The 19,102-nt window shown below is 35.6% G+C and overlaps 1 protein-coding gene across 1 annotated transcript in view; it reads right to left on the bottom strand.

Moving 5' to 3' along the window:
* Positions 1 to 597: 597 nt before the first annotated feature.
* The window catches only part of RAB32 (RAB32, member RAS oncogene family), a 43,867-nt gene continuing 25,362 nt past the window's right edge, over positions 598 to 19,102 (bottom strand). The window contains exons 2-3 of the mRNA XM_074187786.1: positions 5,126 to 5,403; positions 598 to 2,610 (exon numbers count right to left, since the gene is read on the bottom strand). Coding sequence (XP_074043887.1) covers positions 2,464 to 2,610; positions 5,126 to 5,403 — 425 coding nt within the window. The 3' untranslated portion in view covers positions 598 to 2,463. The remainder of the gene's footprint in view (positions 2,611 to 5,125; positions 5,404 to 19,102) is intronic.

The following is a 19,102-nucleotide window of genomic DNA, read 5'->3' as shown; positions in this document are numbered from 1 at the left end:
TCACATGCTTTACTTTCCCTACTTATGCTAAGTAGGACAAGAGCAAGAGCTTATCTTATTCACTATATTTTCTAGAAGGTCCTGAATAGAAAAAGTATTGAAGGAAAGAAAATACATTTCTAAATATTATAGAAGACTAAAAGGATCCTACCATACATGCTACTGTATACACCCACCATACAAGTACAAATACTAAGAAATATTACCACCATTTCATACGGGGTAAACTGAGCCACAGAGAGAGTGGAATGCTCAAATAGACAAGAATAAAGTCAAGAGGAAAGATCACAGGTCACCTGATTCTCAAGCTGGTAGAATTACTTTAATCATGCTAAAATGTTCTTAAACAGACACACATATACATGAATACACATCCCTCAAGCAATATACACACACATATATGTCACTATATATCTATATATATAGTGGCATATATATATATGTACACATATATATATTTATATGGATATAGATAGATACATCGATAGATATAAACACACACACACACACACACACACACACACATATATATGTTGTCAAGATCACTATCAATAATTCAAATAAGATAACACTCACTTCAGAGCTCCTCCTAATACATTTTTAGTCTAGTGAGGACAGAAAGGGCAAAAATATTTAAGATTCACTCAAGACACTAAAGACTGACAAACTAACTCTATAGAAGAGCATGGTGACTTACTGTTAAAATGGCAAATCCTAAGAAGTCACTTGTTCTTCTTCTGTTCCTAATTATGTATACACTCTCAACAAAAAAACAAACATAATTTGAAGTTTTTCAACTCTATATGCTTAAAATGCATAAATACACACAAATACCTACTTCTCTAAGTGTTCTCTCTAAAAATAACTGTCAGCATATATAGGATTTTGAAGTTTGTAAAACACTTTATATATGTTTTTTCATAATAGCCCTGTGAGGTAGGTTCTAATATCACCACTTGAAGAAACTGAGATTTAGAGCCATTAATTGATATTGCCCAGGTCATATTCCCCAATTAAATATATGAGTCAGAATTTGAATTCAACTCCTAACTTCAATTGCAGCACCATATCCAGTGTACTACCTAGCTAACTAGAAGCACAGTTTTAGTAGTAACCAGGCAAGAGTTATGTTATATAAGAATTTAACCCTGAACAGTACTTTAACTTCTCTTAAACAAGGCAGAAGAATGTCTTTCTGAAATCAGTGAATCCTTTAAAACAAGGTATTTTAATGTGAATAGACACCAAGAAGTTTTTAAAGGACCAGTAATATTTTCTTGTTACCTCTTGTCAAAACATTTATTTTTCCAATAAGTGACAAATTTCACTCAAAAAAAAATAGGTATGTACAACAATGTAATTTGGTCTTCAGTTTCTCTCCCACTGTGTTTCAAATGAACAAAAAATATAGGGTAAGGCTTACTTGAAAGCTTAGAGAAAGTTTTAGTTCATTTGCTGGTTAATTCATTCTACACTGTTTGAATTTTATCATCTGAGTTCACCAATTGTGTAAGATTTATACCATTAATCAGATCTGAAATAAGATCTTTAAGGTAAGAACAAACATACAGGATGTAAGAAAACAAAGAAAAGGATGTCTAAACAGCTATCAAAGTTATCCCCTGCAAAGGACTAGCTTCCTAGGTAGTCACCCATGATCCAATTCAAATTAAGGGAGTAATGAATGCTTAACTGTATTGGAAGCAGCTTGAAAACAGAATTATCCATATACAGTTGGAATTATAGACCTTAAAGTTTAATATAGAATACAAATCTTTCAAATATATATTTTAAAAACTCAACACTGTCAAACAAGGAAAAAAGACCCCTTTTGTGACAAATGATAATTATAATGCCTAAATCAATAGGATAAACTACCAGAATATTCTTCAGGAAAAAAAATTATACACAAAAACTGTAGCAAAGCCCGGACTATAAGGTATTCTTCTATAGTAGTATCTTAATAAAATAATTCAACTTGGAAGTCTTTCAAATTAGGAAGAACTGACTGCTTATTTTTTAAAAAGGAATGTAAAAAAAGCATTAACATTTTGACATTGTTTAAAGAACAAGACAAATTTTGAACACATGCTCTAGACCCATGATATGAAACATTTTTTTTTTAGGTTTTTGCAAGGCAAACGGGGTTAAGTGGCTTGCCCAAGGCCACACAGCTAGGTAATTATTAAGTGTCTGAGACTGGATTTGAACCCAGGTACTCCTGACTCTGGGGCCGGTGCTTTATCCACCACGCCACCTAGCCACCCCTATATTGAACAATTTTAAAATATGTTCCACTTCCAACCAAGGAGTTCAGAAACCCAGAAACACCACCATTTTAAAGAACAACCCATATGAAAGTCCCAATACAGCAGTTCATCTGGAATTTAGTCTCAGTTTAAGTCTTGATACGTATAAAGTCAATGGTCTTTTTATACCAAAAATAAAGTATTAGGGGAAACATTAACAGCACTGGGATTTACTCTCTGCTTTCAAAGTGTTCTGGTCCAGTTTTATTTTGTCCTCATCATCTTCATTAGGAAAATGTTTATAGTTTGTAAGAATATTCTCTACCAAGAATCGAACTGCTTCATCTATGTTGATATTATCCTGAAATGAAGAAAAAATAAATCAGTGTTGTACCTTTCAAAAAATACTAAAAATGCTCAGGAGAAATATAGAAATAAATTTAATAACAATTAGATACATTTTAAGACATTAAGACTTCGTTGAATGCTCCAAAGTTTCCTTATTTTAAATATTTCTTAAAGTGCTTGACTACTTCAGAGAATACAGGGCACTACCCCCTAAAGAATAAACCAAGTTTTGTTATGACATGATCCTAACCTCATGGAATTAACAGTTAAAAAGGAGGAATAATTCACATGTGCATATATGAATATATCTATACCAAAATTTTAAATAGTAAACTGCACTTTATTACTGGCCCCAATTTCACAATCATGTTATTCTGGGACTTTAGAACAATCTTCCTTTTCCAGTTTTCCTAAGTTCCCTGCCCCCTTGAAGTTCTTGAGAGAAGCAATGTGGTATGGAAGAAAGGTCTGTGACAACTTGGGTTCATATCTTAAAGCTCTTTGCATGGTGGAGCAAATTACTTTTTACTTTCGGTTTGCAACCTCAAAAGAAATATTTCAAGAAGTCTAAGCTGCATTATAGATCAATTATTAACAACCATATCATGCCAGGTGCCTCAAAGGTTTCTATTTGTTTTCTGAGAAGTATTCTGTTTTGCAAGTAATAGCTTGTAAATTCTTGACCTCTCTTCACCCCACTTTCCTTAGCATTTCTGTGAACCCAATTCTCTCTTCATAGTGGGCTTGAATGATTGAAATGTACTATTTTAAATAACAAACTTTTACACATCTTTGGAATAATAGTTATTCTTATGGTAAAAATGAAACAAAAAAAAAAGCCCTGAAATGGAACAAAATTTAGCAAGGAGCTAACTAAAGATGAACAAATAAGCTCAATCTGACTTCATCTGGTCAACATCAGATGTTCCAAGACATCTGGTAGAAGAACATGAATACAAGTGAGCGCTGATGTCACAAAATGAAAGTGCATTAAATTATAGTCTGTCCCAATTAAATTCACATTTCATTGTAACAAATTCTATGATCTGAAAGAAGTCAACATCACACAGTTACTGGTCTTGCTTCAGTCAAGTCCAACTCTTTATGATGCCATTTTGGAAGTTTTCTTGCCAAAGATACTGGATGGTTTGCCATTTCTTTCTCCAGCTCATTTTACAGATGAAAAAACTGAGACAAAGAGGGATAAGTGACTTACCCAGGGTCATATGCCTAGTAAGTATCTGAGGCCAGATTTGAACTCGGGAAGCTGATAAGCCTTCCTGACTCCAGGTCTGGCACTCCTCTAAAAGCCTCACTTAAATCAAAGGAAAGAGTCCAGATAAATGTTTCATTGTGAGGGTCCTTTTGCCCCAAATTCTGAGTATATGACAGGAGTCAGTGGTAATTATATTTCCAATGGTCTCTCTACTAAATCATAAAATGAGTTCTATACACACACTTTTATTTTTTTTCCCTTAGTACAAATTGTTGTTTTTGGGAATCATGCACAAATTAGTTAATTTTGAACAGTATGAGATACCTGTGGAGCTTTGTTAAAAAAAAATCCTAAGGAATCAATAGCTATCACAACATTCTCCACTGTGATTTATAAGTTGTCATTATATACACAATGGGTAATTTATAACAGTAGCTATGCTTTTTTCATTCTTAGGTACCCCTCACAGCATCAGCACAAATTACTTTTACTCATTCCTCCAGCCGTAAAGATGTGGATAGTTTAGGCTTAAAAATGGAAATGTTTGGCTCAATGTCAATGTGATAGATCTGCAATAACATATTTTATCTTAAATTTGGCATTTCAAATATCTATTAACCTCATAGGAAAAATTAACTTCTAAAGACAATTATTCATGAACTTCCCATCCTAGTGAAATTATTAACCAATAATGAGTTTCTAAAACAACTAATGCAATAATGTCCTTTTAATTAACTTCTAAGACACTCCTCTTTTCTATATCTTCCATCATTGAAGTTTCAGGAGAAATGGAAGCTCAGCATCTCACACTTAATCTATGGCGATGACTTATTTTATTATACCCTTACTACCTAAAACTGGCTAATAAAACTATTCTGCAGCATATGCCAAAAATAAAAGATCTCCTTTTCACCATTTGTTAGAATAGTTGGGTTTTATGAAAATATCACACAGAATTGTTAATTTACACAAACTTGAGAGCAAAAGAGATCTCAAAGGCATCTAGTCAAATCCATACCTGAAAAAATTCTCTCTACGTCATCCAACTTCTACTTTTGAGTAGCTCTAACGGTTTAAATTTTTTCCATATTCATTTTAAAATTATTTTGAGTTCCAAATTCTCTCTTCCTCCCAACCTACTCCTCACTCCCACCCATTGAAAAGATAAGCAATGTTATGTATGTGTGAAATCATGTAAAGCACAATATCTATAGTAGTCATGTTACAGAAAGATAAAAATAAAAAGTTAGAAACATAAAGTGAAAAATATGCTTCAATCTGCAGAGTTCATCCATTCTTTACATGCTCTTACCTTTGCAGATGTTTCAAACCATCCTATAAATCCATTTTCTTTGCAGAACTGGTCTATCTGAGAAGGGTTATGACCACTATCCTTGTTCTGATCACACTTATTGGCTAGGAGAACTGTAGGTATTGGGATGCCATTTGGAAGTTGTACCTTACTGTCCAAATCATTTTTCCATTTGAGGACTGCCTCAAAAGTAGACCCTCTTGAGATATCAAAGACCACAAAGGCACCCATGGCTTCTTTGTAGTATACTCTTGTCATGTTACCAAATCGTTCTTGACCTGAAAATATATGTACAAGAAAGAATCTTTAGGACAAAAGAAAAAGAAATCCACAATTCAAATGTCTGTATTTTTAAAGACTTTTAAATCAAGCAAACATTTATGGAGCATCTGAATAGTCAAGGCTTTGTTCTAGCAACAGCAAAATAAAACTGAAACAATCCGTGTCTTCAAAGAGCTTATATTCTACTGGGAGGATAAAGATATGCACAGATAATTAAAATACTAGCTACTCTGAAAAGAAAGAGAGCAGTAATAACTGGCTAGGAATAGAAGGGTGAGTGGTAGTAGAATGTGGAGTTGGGAAAAGTTAGAAAGAAAATTCAGCTGAGACTTCATAAGTGACAGCACCTGAGCCCTGATTATAGCTAGGGATTCTAAGAGACTCAGTACTCATTCCAGTGATAGGAAACAGCCTGTGAAGCAAAGGGACACACCCAGGTGGAGATGGGAATGTCTCACACAGGTAACAGCAGACTAGTCAGACTGGAATGGTCAGCAGAGGAAGAGGAAGGATTAAGTTCCATATATTGTACTCAACACTATTGAGATATCTCATCTGATCCTCACAACAACCCTGGAATATAGGTGCTATTATTATTATTTAGTTGAGGAGACTGGGGTAAATAGAGGGAAAATGGCCAAGGTCACGCAACCGTTAAGTGTTTGATTCTAAATTTGAATTCAGACCTTTTTACCTCCAGGCTCTATCTACTTCTATCTACTGAACCACTTTTCTGCCTCAGTACCTAATATGGAAAAGTACATATGAGCCACATTGCTGACACCTTTAGATGATAGGCTGAATTATATATATGTATATATATATACACATGTATATATATGTATATATAATTTATATATTATATAATAGTAGTAACTATTAAAAATATTTCCTCCCCATTGAAACAAAAGCATCTTAGGGTCAGGAAAGATTACAGTTTTGTCTACCACCTAGTACCACACAAATCAATAAACATTTATTAATTATCTATTATTTTCCAACCTTCTGATGAGACAAAAAAGGCAAAAGATAATCCCTTATCCTCAGGGAAATCACAATCTAATTCACATGTAGACAATATATTGAAAGCAAACTATAAAGAGGATAAAAAAGGAAATTAAATAAACAAACAAATACATGAGAAAGAATAAGAAGAAACAGAGAAGATGCTGGAATTAAGAAGGGTTGGGGAAATTTTCCTGTAAAAGGTAGGATTTTAGTTAGGACTTAAAAGAAGCCCAAGGCAGCTAAGTAGTAGGTAGTGGGCCTAGAGTCAAGAAGACACATCTTCCCAAGTTCAAATCTGGCCTTAGACAATCACTATCTGTGTGACTCTGACTAAGTCACCTTACCCTATTTGCCTCAGTTGCTTCATTTGTAAAATGAGCTGGCTGGAGAAGGAAATGGCCAACCATTCCAGCATCTTTGCCAAAAATTCCTAAATGGGGTCAAGAAGAGTTAATGACAACTGAAAAACAATTGAATAACACAGATAATAGCATTATTTGGTTTCTGCCAACTCAAACCTACCAAACCACATACCATCCTGAAGTCTATATTTGCAATTCCATAAGTACTGCTATACAGTGGATATGAGTTTAGGCCTTAAGCCAGGAAGACCTGAGTTTGAATCCTCCTCAGTTACTTAACTGTGGCATGCCTCAGTTTCCTTAAATGTAAAATAGGAATAATAACAACCCTTACTTCCTAGGATAAAATTATACAAGTATATGTGTACACATAACTCAAATATAAAATAAATGCTAGCTCTTATACCACTTTTAACAAATCTAATCTGAGCACGTGAAACAAGAAAATTCAAGTCATACATGTCCTAAACAGTGCTATAGGGATAATTGCAAATGAAAAACAAAACAAAACAAAACTTTGTTATCTAAGATCAAGAGACAAGAGGGTTGGATTAAAAAATGAATAGTGCTCCAATAATATCACCAACTGAACCCTTCAAAAAGATGGTAAAAGAAGGGACTGATAAAACTCATCAGAAGATTAGAGAAGGAAATTTTGAAAGAAAAAAAGATAGGATTTCTTCCCCTTCTAGCCTATATCTTTAGTCATCTTCCTTTCACATCTCAGCCCAGTCTTCTGGGGGTTTTGTATATTTGGTTTTCTTAAACTATGGCATAGCTGGTTTTCCACTCTAGATCTTGAGTTGAAAAGCATATATTAGCGAGCTATATTTGCATTTCAAAGTGATTCATTGCAGAGTTCTCTTTAAGCAGTAAGAATCTGTCATATAATTTTAAAAAAAGGATTTCACAGAGGGGCAACAATTCTGTAGCTCCTACAGCATAATAAACAAAAACCTTGAATTTTTTTACAGTGCTTTCAATATTTTTCATATCAATTAACTCCTGTGATCTTCACTCTGTGGTAGATAGCAAGTTATCCTCATTTACAGGAAAGGAAAATTAAGTTACCCAAGTCATGGGGCAGATAGGCAGGGTCAGTTTGAGGCCAAGTACTTTCCTTAGTGGCTGTGACTAGAGTGCTGGGGTCTAGAATCAAGATTCAAGTTCAAATCTTGATTCAGTCAGTCACTAGCTGTGCTTGGTCAAGTCTCTCAGTGTTTGCTTGCATCAGTTTCCTCAACTATAAAATGAATAAAATGTTAAATAAATTGTGAGGATCAAATAATTGCTTTCCTTTATAATCTGAGGTATTTACTAATTGTAATCCTATGCATTTATGTATTCACAAATATTCTCCAAAGGGTCTACAACACAAAAAACATTAACCATTGGTCTAGCTGGTATCTGAAACACGCACTGTCCACAAGGCCTTCAAAAAGATTAACAATTCTTTAACAATCATCCAGGCCAATTAAATATGGCTATCGGAGTTACACTTTTAACTCAACATCTGGATCTCAGTGCCACAAATATTTTATAAATTCAGGACAGCAGGACAACAAACAGTTGCTGAATATGATGGAAAAACAAGACCAGTGCAAAATTAATGATACTTAATAAAGGGGCAGTTATAGGTGGCAAAGTGGAAAAAGTTCTCCAGTCAGGAGGACCTGAGTTCAAATTTGACCTCAGACACTAGTTGAGTGAGTCTGGGTAAGTCACTTAACCCCAAATGACTTAAAACAAAACAAAAAAAATGATACTAAAGTATGATCCTGGGCTATTAGCACTGCCAAGTAAATTTCAAAAAGTATAAATGCCCCAAATTTATAAACCTCTACATAACTTCCATAGTATTATTTTCCAGCTTATATGGCATGAAGAGGTTATTACCCCAAGGATTTAAGGACAGCTTCATTGTCCATCTCTATAAAGGTAAATCTATTGCCATGGATTGTCCTATGGCAATCACAGGGGTATTTCTCTTTTGGTCATTGCTGGTAAGATTCTTGCCAATAGGCTACCCTTCACCTGACGGATGATCACCTTCCTTAGAGTCAGTGTGGCTTCAAAAGGGGTTGAGGAACAGTCGATATGATGTTTGGTGCCTGACAATTCCAGGAAAAATGCAAGGAACAGAAGAGAAGTCTGAATACAACAACTGATCAAGGCCTTTGATACTGTCAGTTGTGAGGGTTTTTAAAAAATTATGTCAAAACTTTGTTGTCTGGACAAATTCTTATCAGTATTGTATGTCAACCTCATGACGGCGTGTATACCCAGGTTCTGGATAGTGGACAATGCTCTCAAGATTTCTCAGTCATCAGTGGAGTAAAACAAGGCTATATCCTTGCTCCCATACTTTTTTTAGCATGTTTTCAGCCAGTTATCAAATGTCTTTTCTAAGGATGAACACAGCTTCAAGGTCAGCTACCACACTGATGGCAAATTATTCAACATGAAAAGGCTACAAGCCAAGACAAAAGTGGAGGGAGTATTGCTGCAGAATCTTCTGTTTGCAGATGACTGTGCTCTCAATGCAGCCTCTGAAGCTGAGATGCAACAAGGTATGGAACGATTCTCTGCTGCTTGTGCTCCTTTTAGTCTCATGATGAACACCAAGAAAACACAGGTACTCCATCAACCAGCACCACACTATCCATATGTGGAACCATCATTTACAGCAAATGGAGCAGTTTTGAATACTGTGGACAAATTCACTTATCTCAGCAGTACCCTTTCCAAGGAGGTGCACATTGACAATGAGGTTGACACTCTCATTGCCAGAACTAGCTCAGTATTTGGGAGGCTTGGAAAGAAAGTGTGGGAGAGAAGAGGTATTAGACTGACCATTAAACTGAAGCCACTGTGCTGACCTCCTTGCTATAATCCTGTGAAACCTGGACAGTCTACCAGTGCCATGTCAGCAAACTGAATTGCTTCCATTTACACTGTCTTAGGGAGATTCTGAAGAGCACCTGGAAGGAGAAGATACCAGACCCTGAGGTCCTTCCTTGATCTAACCTGCCTAGCATTCCAACAATACTACAGAAAGTGCAACTACAATGGGCTGGACGTGTTAGAAAGCCAGACGTATGCTTCCAAAAAGACTATTCTATGGAGAACTCACACAGGGCAAGCACTTACAAGGGGGTCAGAAGAAGCTATAAGGAGACACCCTGAACATCTCATTGAAGAACTTTAGAATTGATTGTACAGCATGGGAAGCCTTGACACAGGACCGTGCCCTCATCAGTGAGGGGGCTGCATTATATGAGCAAGGCAGAATTGACGCAGCTCAAAGGAAACATGACATCTGTAAGTTTAGAGTAAACAACCCAAGTATTCACATGGACTGTTTGTGACCAACCTATGGTAGAGCATTCCGAGCTCATATGGGGCTGATCAGCCACAGTTGGACACATTGTAATTTGTCTCAAACATAGTGATGTCATTTTGGTCTTCTTCAATAACAAAAGTCAAGAATTACTCTTGGGGCTGCTAGGTGGCATAGTGAATAAAGCACCGGCCCTGGAGTCAGGAGTACCTGGGTTCAAATCCTGCCTCAGACACTTAATAGTTACCTAGCTGTGTGGCCTTGGGCAAGCCACTTAACCCTGTTTGCCTTGCAAAAAAAAAAAAAAAAAAAAAGAATTACTCTTAAAAGTATTTCATAGTAGGATAGTTAAAAAAATGGAGGGAATTATTAATCAAACTAAGATGACTGATTTTAATTATTTTTGACAAGTTCTTCCTTCCAGGATCATTAGAAGCTCTGTCTGTCACAGTAAGAGCCTAATCTATTATCGTAATTGGTCAAATATGACTATACATGAGTATAGACTCATTTTCATGTTCACATTTTCTTACTAACTTAAATCTAGGCAGCCAACTGTTTAGTGTGAGATTTCACTACATATGCTGACATTTTAAAACAGTGGCATCATTCCATTTTCCACTAACATTTAATATGCACCCACAGCATATGCTTAGTTTGACACAGAACACAGCCCTCAGATCAAAAGCAACCTGACTTCTCTGCAAGGACAGGCTTATTGATATTCACCTCCATTTTCTTTTGAAAAGATTCTCCTTATTAACTTCATTATTGGGCTATGTTTTTAAGCCTGTAATAATGACAGGAATGAGATTTAAACTTGTCTCATTGAGATATCATTTAAAAATATTAGTTCTACAAAAGATTTAGCCATTTAATTTGAGAGAGACATAATAAAAGAATCTAGAGAAAAAGAAAAACACAGATCACAAAAGGTATGCCAATCTATTAAGGCAAAGCCAGTGACTACCATTTCATTCCTTTAGTAAATCACTTAACTGGCCTTCATACAGATTCCTTTGGACAAATTATTGCAAGCATTCAACTACCATTTAATAAAGATAAAATACTGTTTTAAGTAAAGGTAGAGAAATAAAGATAACTTATGATATAGATTCTGCCTTCATTAAAAAAAATGACAGTTCTACATAACTGCTAAAGTAAAAAACAGACTAAGAACATGGGAGGTACAGAACATCACGAAAAATAAGAGACTAGAAAGATGATTTTTGGCTGAGATCATAGATTGGCTCCTGGAAGATGTAGGAGTTAAATTAGGCTTTGAAAGATGGGAAGGATTTGGAAGAACATGAAGGAAAAAAAAATATAAACAGTTGACAATATGGGTGGAAGGGTTGGATTTTTTAGGTGCAAAGTAAAGTTCATTCAAAAGTAGTTAGCAAGAGAAATTTGAAAAAGTCAATTGCCATGCTGGACCCAGAATTAGGAAGAACTGAGTTTAAATCTTATCTCAGACATATACTAAGTGTGTGACTCTTGGGGAAGTCACTTAGTCTCAGTCTGCCTCAGTTTCCTGATCTGTAAAATGGGTTTAATGATAGCATCAACCTCTAGGAGCTGCTGTAAGGATCCAATGAGATAATATCTCTTAATAAACTATTCAAACTCTAGTTAGTTATTAAGTGACTATGTAAGGGCTCAAATATTAAATAATTTGAACTTTATTTGGTAAGGAAAAAGAAATTTTTTAAGCAAAATAGTGATGTGTATAGCTTTATGTAAAGAAGTTACTAAAGCAGTGGTGTGAAGAATGGTCTAGAAAAGGGAGAAAAGAGTGGGAAAATCTATTAGGATACCCCAATAAGCCAGGCAGGTAGTAATGAGAGCCTCTACTAGGGTGGTGGTAGTTGGGATTGAAGATCTCATACACGTTTGAGAGATATTGAGAGTAAAATGGAAGATGATATACTTAAAACTCTTATATTTCTGGCAAAGTAGTTTTCAAGACCACCAATTAGCAACTTTATTACCTGGTGTGAATTATTTAACATTAGAGTCAGCAACTGATCACCATCATAATGGGTGAGAATAATTTTTCTAAATGTAAGTCTTTAAAACCCTGCCTTCTTAAAATTAAATAACTACATTTTATCTTGATATTTACAGATGAGAAAGCCAAGGAAGAAAGAAAATAAGTTATAACAAAATCAGTAGTAGAGCCAGGATTTATACTTTGTCCTCTGATTCCAAGCTCAGCATCCCTGACAATAAAATGCCCCTATACACCAATAACTCTTTGGGGCTAAGACAAAAAAGTGTTCTATGTAACTATCAATGACTGTGTCATCATGCAGCCTCCCCTCCAAATCATTTTTTTTTCTTTACAATTCTACCTCTCCAAGTTCTTTCAAACACATCCATCAATCATTAGCAAATTAGTTGCTTGGGAACAGTTCACAGGTAAAATCAAATGGTTTCATTGATATAGTTGGTGTTTTCATTAAAGGCTTCTGGCAAAACAAGATGATTTTTGAGTCTGATAGATATTGCCTAGAAAAAACAGTAAAAATAGGCAACCACTGGAGTAATTTTCCTAATGTTTCCTCTATTCGTGTTATTCCTCTAATCATTAACCTCTGCTATTTCCTCACTGCTAAAAGAATAAAAAATAAACTCATACTTTTGGAACTCCAGAATCCTGCTCCAAGCCAATTATACAGTCTTAAGCAATGCTATTCCATCTCATAGATTTTATATTCTCCCAGCCATTCTACTTTCCAGCCTTAGCCTCATTCTTATATCTCCTAATTTCTGCTCAAATCATTCCCCATAGCTAGAATAGACCACTAGAATACTATTTACTTGGATTTACTGAAGTCCCTTCTTTGCTTTAAAGCTGAGGTGGCACTTCACCTAATTAAATATTCTTTTAAATATTCAAAAATATTTAATCTCTTTAATAGTGTTATAGAATATAGTCAGGAATTAAAGTCTAGCACAATGATTTATAATTTGATTCCATTATTTTCCTTTTTTAGGAAAATTGGGACATTTGAAATTCTTTAGTCCATTTCTCCATCTTCTGTCTTTTTTTATCTGTATTTCAATTTTATTTTATTTTCAGTTCTGAATTCTCTCACCCCCCCCATCCATTCAAAAAGCATAAAAGATAAAATTCATTACAAATGTTTATAGTACATTTCAACACAAGTCCTCTGGAATACATTTCCTTGACATTATTCCCTCTCATCTTCAAACAAAGGGGTGCTTTCTCCCCTTAAATTTCTCAGTACTTTTCTCGGTCTGAATTCTGTACTTTGCTCTCCCTTGGATCAATTACTGGTGTTTTGATCTCTATTACACTTTAACTTTGAAAGCATGAACTGTATTTTGCCTATCCTCATATTCCATCAGGGAGTAGCCTGTACAGTCCTTATACATAGTGCCCAGTTAGTTCGACTGAGTTAAACATAGCACTGTTCTGAAATCAGCACTAGGTAAAAAATGGGGGACATAAAATGCCCCAATCTGTGTGAGTCTGTATAAAAGGGAGGGAGGGATCTAATATTTACTGGAGTGGGATTCAAATCCTAGCTGATCTACTATCTGTAGCCTTAATCTTTTTGGGGTCCAATTTTCTCATCTATCAAATGAAAGGATTAGACTAAATTACTAAGGTCCCACCATCTAAAGCTAAACCCCACAAACCTAATTTCAATTAAGTCCAAAATGACATTTAAACAAAGTTTATAACCTCTGCCATAAGGCCATTTTTGTGTGTGTGTGTGTGTTCTTAAATGTACATATGTACCAGAGAAGTTAAAGGTTATAACTGATTTGATAACTAAGGCCTTGTTGGGAAATGGATAGCAGTGGCAACTGGCAACTGGTAAAAAGCACTATTAATATGGATGATGTTGTAACTAGAGCAGCTTTCTCTATGAATTATGTTGCTAATTGTTTGTTTTCAGTGGTAATCCTCTTAGAATACATAACTATTGAAAAAAAGTTAAAAATTAAAAAAAGGGGCAGCTAGATGGCACAGTGGATAGAGCACTGGCTCTGCAGTCAGGAGTATCTGAGTTCAAATCTGGTCTCAGACACTTAATAATTGCCTAGTTGTATGACCTTGGGCAAGTCACTTAATACCATTGTCTTAAATAAATTTTTTTAGAAAGTAAAAAAAAAAAAGAAAATCTAGCACTGGACTTGAGTCAGAAGAACAGAATTTGGATTCTGCTTCAGAAATTCAAAAGATGAGGGAGCTGATCCTGGGGAAGTTACTTATACCATCTCAGCCTCAAGATTAATCATCTGTAAAATGTGAAGTAATCATTGTACCTAACTCAAAGAATTGTTGTAAAGGTCAAATAGGGGGTGGGAAGAAGGAGGGGAAAGGGAAGAAATAAGTATTAATTTTAGTGCCTACTATGTGTGCTTTATAAATAGTATCTTCTTTGATTCTCACAACTGTGAGGTAGATTCTCACATCTGAAGAAACTGAGGCATACAGAGGTTAAGTGACTTGCTCAGAGTCACACAGCTACTAAGCCAGGAATCAGAGATGAGGAAGGGGAGAACATTCTAGGCATGGCGGGGGGGGGGGGGAGCAGCTCCAGGGAAAATGTCTAGCATAGAGAGATAGAGAGTGATATTTGGAACAAGGTCACATTACTTCATTATGATTTTTTAGAAGCAGGATGACTAGTTTTTGAAGATAATTATTTTTACTTTGATTCAGTTCTATTGAATATGATCAGAGGACCACACTATTTAGAGTTAGAGCTACTCTCACCTCTTCATTTCACAGAGGTCCAGAGAAGTTATTTTCCCAAGGTCATGGGAAACTACCTGCCTGATGAAAACCTAGCAGGTGCAGAAGGAGATGATGCAAACTGTACACATGCTTGTTCCATAACAAAAGGCAGGCCAAGGAACCAAATGCTACCCACAGCAGGAAACCCCTAAATTTTCTATTTCAGACTTTAATTACCAAGCCTATTTTTGTAAACTTAGAGCTTCTACCTAGGTTACAGACCACTGCCAAATGAAACTTATTTGGATGTCACTTGAATAGTACAAGGCCATGACTAACAAATCTACTTTCACAGCATCCACTACTCTGTGGGCAACTTACAAATCTCTCCCTATCCATGAACCCTGGTCCTTAATCTCTAGATACCAAGAGGATGGATACTAAATATGTCATCGATTCAAAGTTAACCCAATCTATCTACCCTCCTTCCCAAGGCAGTTCTCTCCCCTGATGAAAGAAAGGGGCTTGGCATTGTCAAAATATTTTGGAGATACCTTGTTTCCCAGAGCTAAGGTCAAGTAAAGAGGCTCTGCAGGAGTTTGGTATAACAATACTCCTTTGCACTATCATCCTCTGGCAAAGTATATTGCTTGGCCTGGCATTATATCCACCATGCCCACCTAGCTGCCTAAGTGTTTGTTAGTAAAGGGGAAAGTCACAGTGCAATTGAATGATACAGAAGAAAAGGTCGTATTGATTTGATTCTGTTCCCAGACCAATCAATCTGTTCCCAGGGCAAGGGGAGGGAACAGGGAGAAGAGAAGAAAAGACATGAAAATGGTTTGAATGGGAACCAGATCTACATAGGAGTGAGTGAGGACGTAGCAGGAGGGTCAGTGTTTGGATAGGATATTCACAGTATTTCTATCCATGACTAATATTCTGTTCTTTCATCTTTCCTTTCCTTCTCCCTCCATATCAAATCACCAGTTCTCTCTTTTCAGTGACTTCCATTCACTCCTTTCTTTCCAATGCTATTGATATGGTCTTAGAGAGTTGAAAAGGTCATAAGTGAGTCACTCTTAGCACATCTGATAACAATCCTCTCCAACCCTGGGGTGGCTAATCCTCAAATACACAATAAGCCTCCTTTTCCTCTTACCTTTCAGCTTGGCAAGACCTGTCAGAGTTACTATCATGGCACCATAGTCTTGATGAAACCAGAGTTGCCTCCATTCTGTGAGGAGGTATGGAAATTGGACATGAGACATGAGGGAAAGGAGATTGTTTTGGAAAATACTGGCACAAAATATGGAAATAGGTTTAGTCTTCTCTATCAGCAAGTAATATGGGTTGGCTACAACATACTGTGTCTTAAGTGACAAGTAGAATATAATGTTAGATTGGAACTTGAATATAGTTTGTTGAGAGCTTCCAATGCCAGATTAAGGTATTTTGACTTTTAATGTATAGAGAGCATGCTTTAATAGTAGCACAAGCTGAATCAGGGGAGGCTAGAGGAAAGGAGATAGGTAAGGGGGCTAAGGTAATGAAAGTCTCCTCATACTAAGCTCACTTTAAGAATTGAAAAGTATACAGGTACAGGAAAGGGTGAGGATGTATTTTTTTTAATTATCCCCAACCAGTTATATGTACTGCTGGGAAAAAATACTTATTAATATTTCAAGTCTAATACAATAGTCAGCAACTATGGTCCATAGTCCAAAATAATCCTCACCATCTCTTTTGAACATCTTAAAATAAAATTTACTGCATTGTATTGTAAAAACCCATTCTTAAGATAAATGGTCAAGGGATATGAACAGGCAATTTTCAGTTGAAAAAGTTAAAGCAATTTATAGTCATGAAAAAATGCTCTTAATCATTACTGATTAAAGAAATGCAAATTAAAACTCTAAGGAATCATCTCACACCTATCAGATTAGACAATATGTCAGAAAAGGAAAGTGATCAAAGTCAGAGGAGATATGGGGAAAACTGGAACATTAATGCATTGTTAGTGGAGTTATGAACTGATCTAACATTTCTGGAGAGCAATTTGGAACTATACTAAAGGCCAATAAAGCTGTGCATAACTATGACATAGTCTTGATGAACCCATTCTGGGAAGAGGTAGAGAAATTGAACATACATCCCAAAGAGATCATAAAAAGGGCAGAAATCCAACATGTCCAAAAATATTTGTAGTAGTTCTTTTTGTAGTAGTAAAGAATTGGAAATTGGGGGGATGTCCATCAATTAGAGAATGCCTGAACAAATTGTGGTATATGAAAATGTACTGTTTTTCTATAAGAAATCATGACTGGTTGGACTTCAGAAAAGCCTGGAAAGACTTTCATGAAATGATACTGAGGGAAGTAAGCAAAACCAGAAGAACAATATACACATTAACAACAACACTGCATGATGATCAACTGTGATGGACTTGCTCTTCTCAGCAGTATAATGATCAAAGACAATTCTGAAGGATTTGAAATGGAAAATACCATCCACGTCCTGAGAAGGAACTATGGAGTCTAAATGCAGACCAAAGCATCCTATTTTTCAGTTTTAAAAATATTTTTTCCCCTCATGCTTTTTTCCTTTTTTGTTCTGCTTCTACTTTCACAAAATAATTAATATGGAAATATGTTTAACATTGATATACATGTATAACCTAAATTAGATCACTCACTGTCAAGGGGAAAGGGGAGGGAAGGAGGAAAATATGGCACTCAAAGCATTACCAAAAAATGATTGCTGAAAAATATCTTTTCATGTAGTTAGAAAAATAAATACATAAATCTAGCAAAATTAAAAAAAAAAACATTCTTAGTTCATGTGCCCATGAACTAAAAATAGGTGGCAGGTCATATCATAGGTCTGTAGTTTGCTGACTCCTAATCCTAACACACAAACTTCAATTGTAAAGATATAATATATATACATTATATATATATATATATATATATATATATATATATATATATACACACACACACACACACACACACACATACACACACACTGCTCTTACAGAAGGACCTCACTTAAAATCCAATTCCTGTGCCACTGGTCCTCTTCTAAAATGAAGGACAAGCAGCAAGAATTCTGACTAGATACTATCTGAACATCAGCAAAGGTGGGGGGCAAGACAACAGAAGACAACCTTTATAAATTAAATTCATATGACTTACATTGCACACCATGAAGCCAAAGCTGGCCCAATATTTTGTTAAAAGCACTAATTAGAGTAAAATTCTTTCTCCTTAAATAGCTTTGGGAACATGGATAAGCAAAAGGATAACTCATGATATTATTACTTGTTCTTACCTCCTGTGGCCTATGTACATAAAAAAGCACTGAAATCCCAAAAAGTCAGACGATCCCAGGAGAGCTCTGACTGACAGAGTACCTAGCTAAGCTACTGCATCAATTTCAGTAAAAAAAATGGACAGTCTGAGAAACAGGATAGATGTGCTGACAAGACTACAATTATTCAGAATGAAAAGGAAAGGGGCACCAGGTGGACTTCCAAATCCAAAGAGAAGACTATAAATTCAAGTCAACTCTAGCGTCTTTGAGCACAAACTAGACTGTTAGAGGTCAGATCACTGAGGCAGGCTGAGTCCAGTTATTTTTGACATTTTGTCTTTCACTGAATATGTACTCATTATATTTAAGAGCCATGTGACAAAAGGAACCTACTTCTGCCCAAACTTTCAAGTACTTTTGATTTCAACTCATTTAACCCAAATGAGAAGTAGGTCATCCGTTAAGTAGGTTTCAAACAATTCTAAGTTATTAAATAATTTTTAATCTAGATGATTACAAAGTTAGAATCAGTTATGACAGTGCCACACAAATCATCAGTATATAACTAGAATGATTGTTTTAATCTAAATTTGAGATCTGGGGGAAGGCAGTTGTAGGGGACAAAAAAGACAATAAAATCTAGCTTTTTCTGAAGCTTAATAATTTCCCAATGTCAATAGTTTGAGCTGGGAAATAATCCAAAGAAAGATATTCTTTTCCCCAGAAGCAGGGAAGAAACTGATTTTTTTAGGTCAAGTACATAAACAAAATAACTTATCTCAGCATTGAAGTTGGGTGAAAAGAAAAAAGAAAGGGTTTTTCTTTGATGGACTTCCTCATTCCATCAGTGCAACAACCAGGGTGAATTTTGGGCTAGCTGCAATGGAGAATACAATCTGTATTCAGAGAAAGAATTGTGGACTTTAAACAAAGACCAAAGATTATTGCCTTCA

The sequence above is a fragment of the Macrotis lagotis genome, chromosome 5 (assembly GCF_037893015.1).
Source record: "Macrotis lagotis isolate mMagLag1 chromosome 5, bilby.v1.9.chrom.fasta, whole genome shotgun sequence".
NCBI classification, from domain to species: domain Eukaryota; kingdom Metazoa; phylum Chordata; class Mammalia; order Peramelemorphia; family Peramelidae; genus Macrotis; species Macrotis lagotis.
The sequence above is the reverse complement of the archived record's forward strand: the minus strand, read 5'-3'. Positions and strand labels throughout refer to the sequence as shown.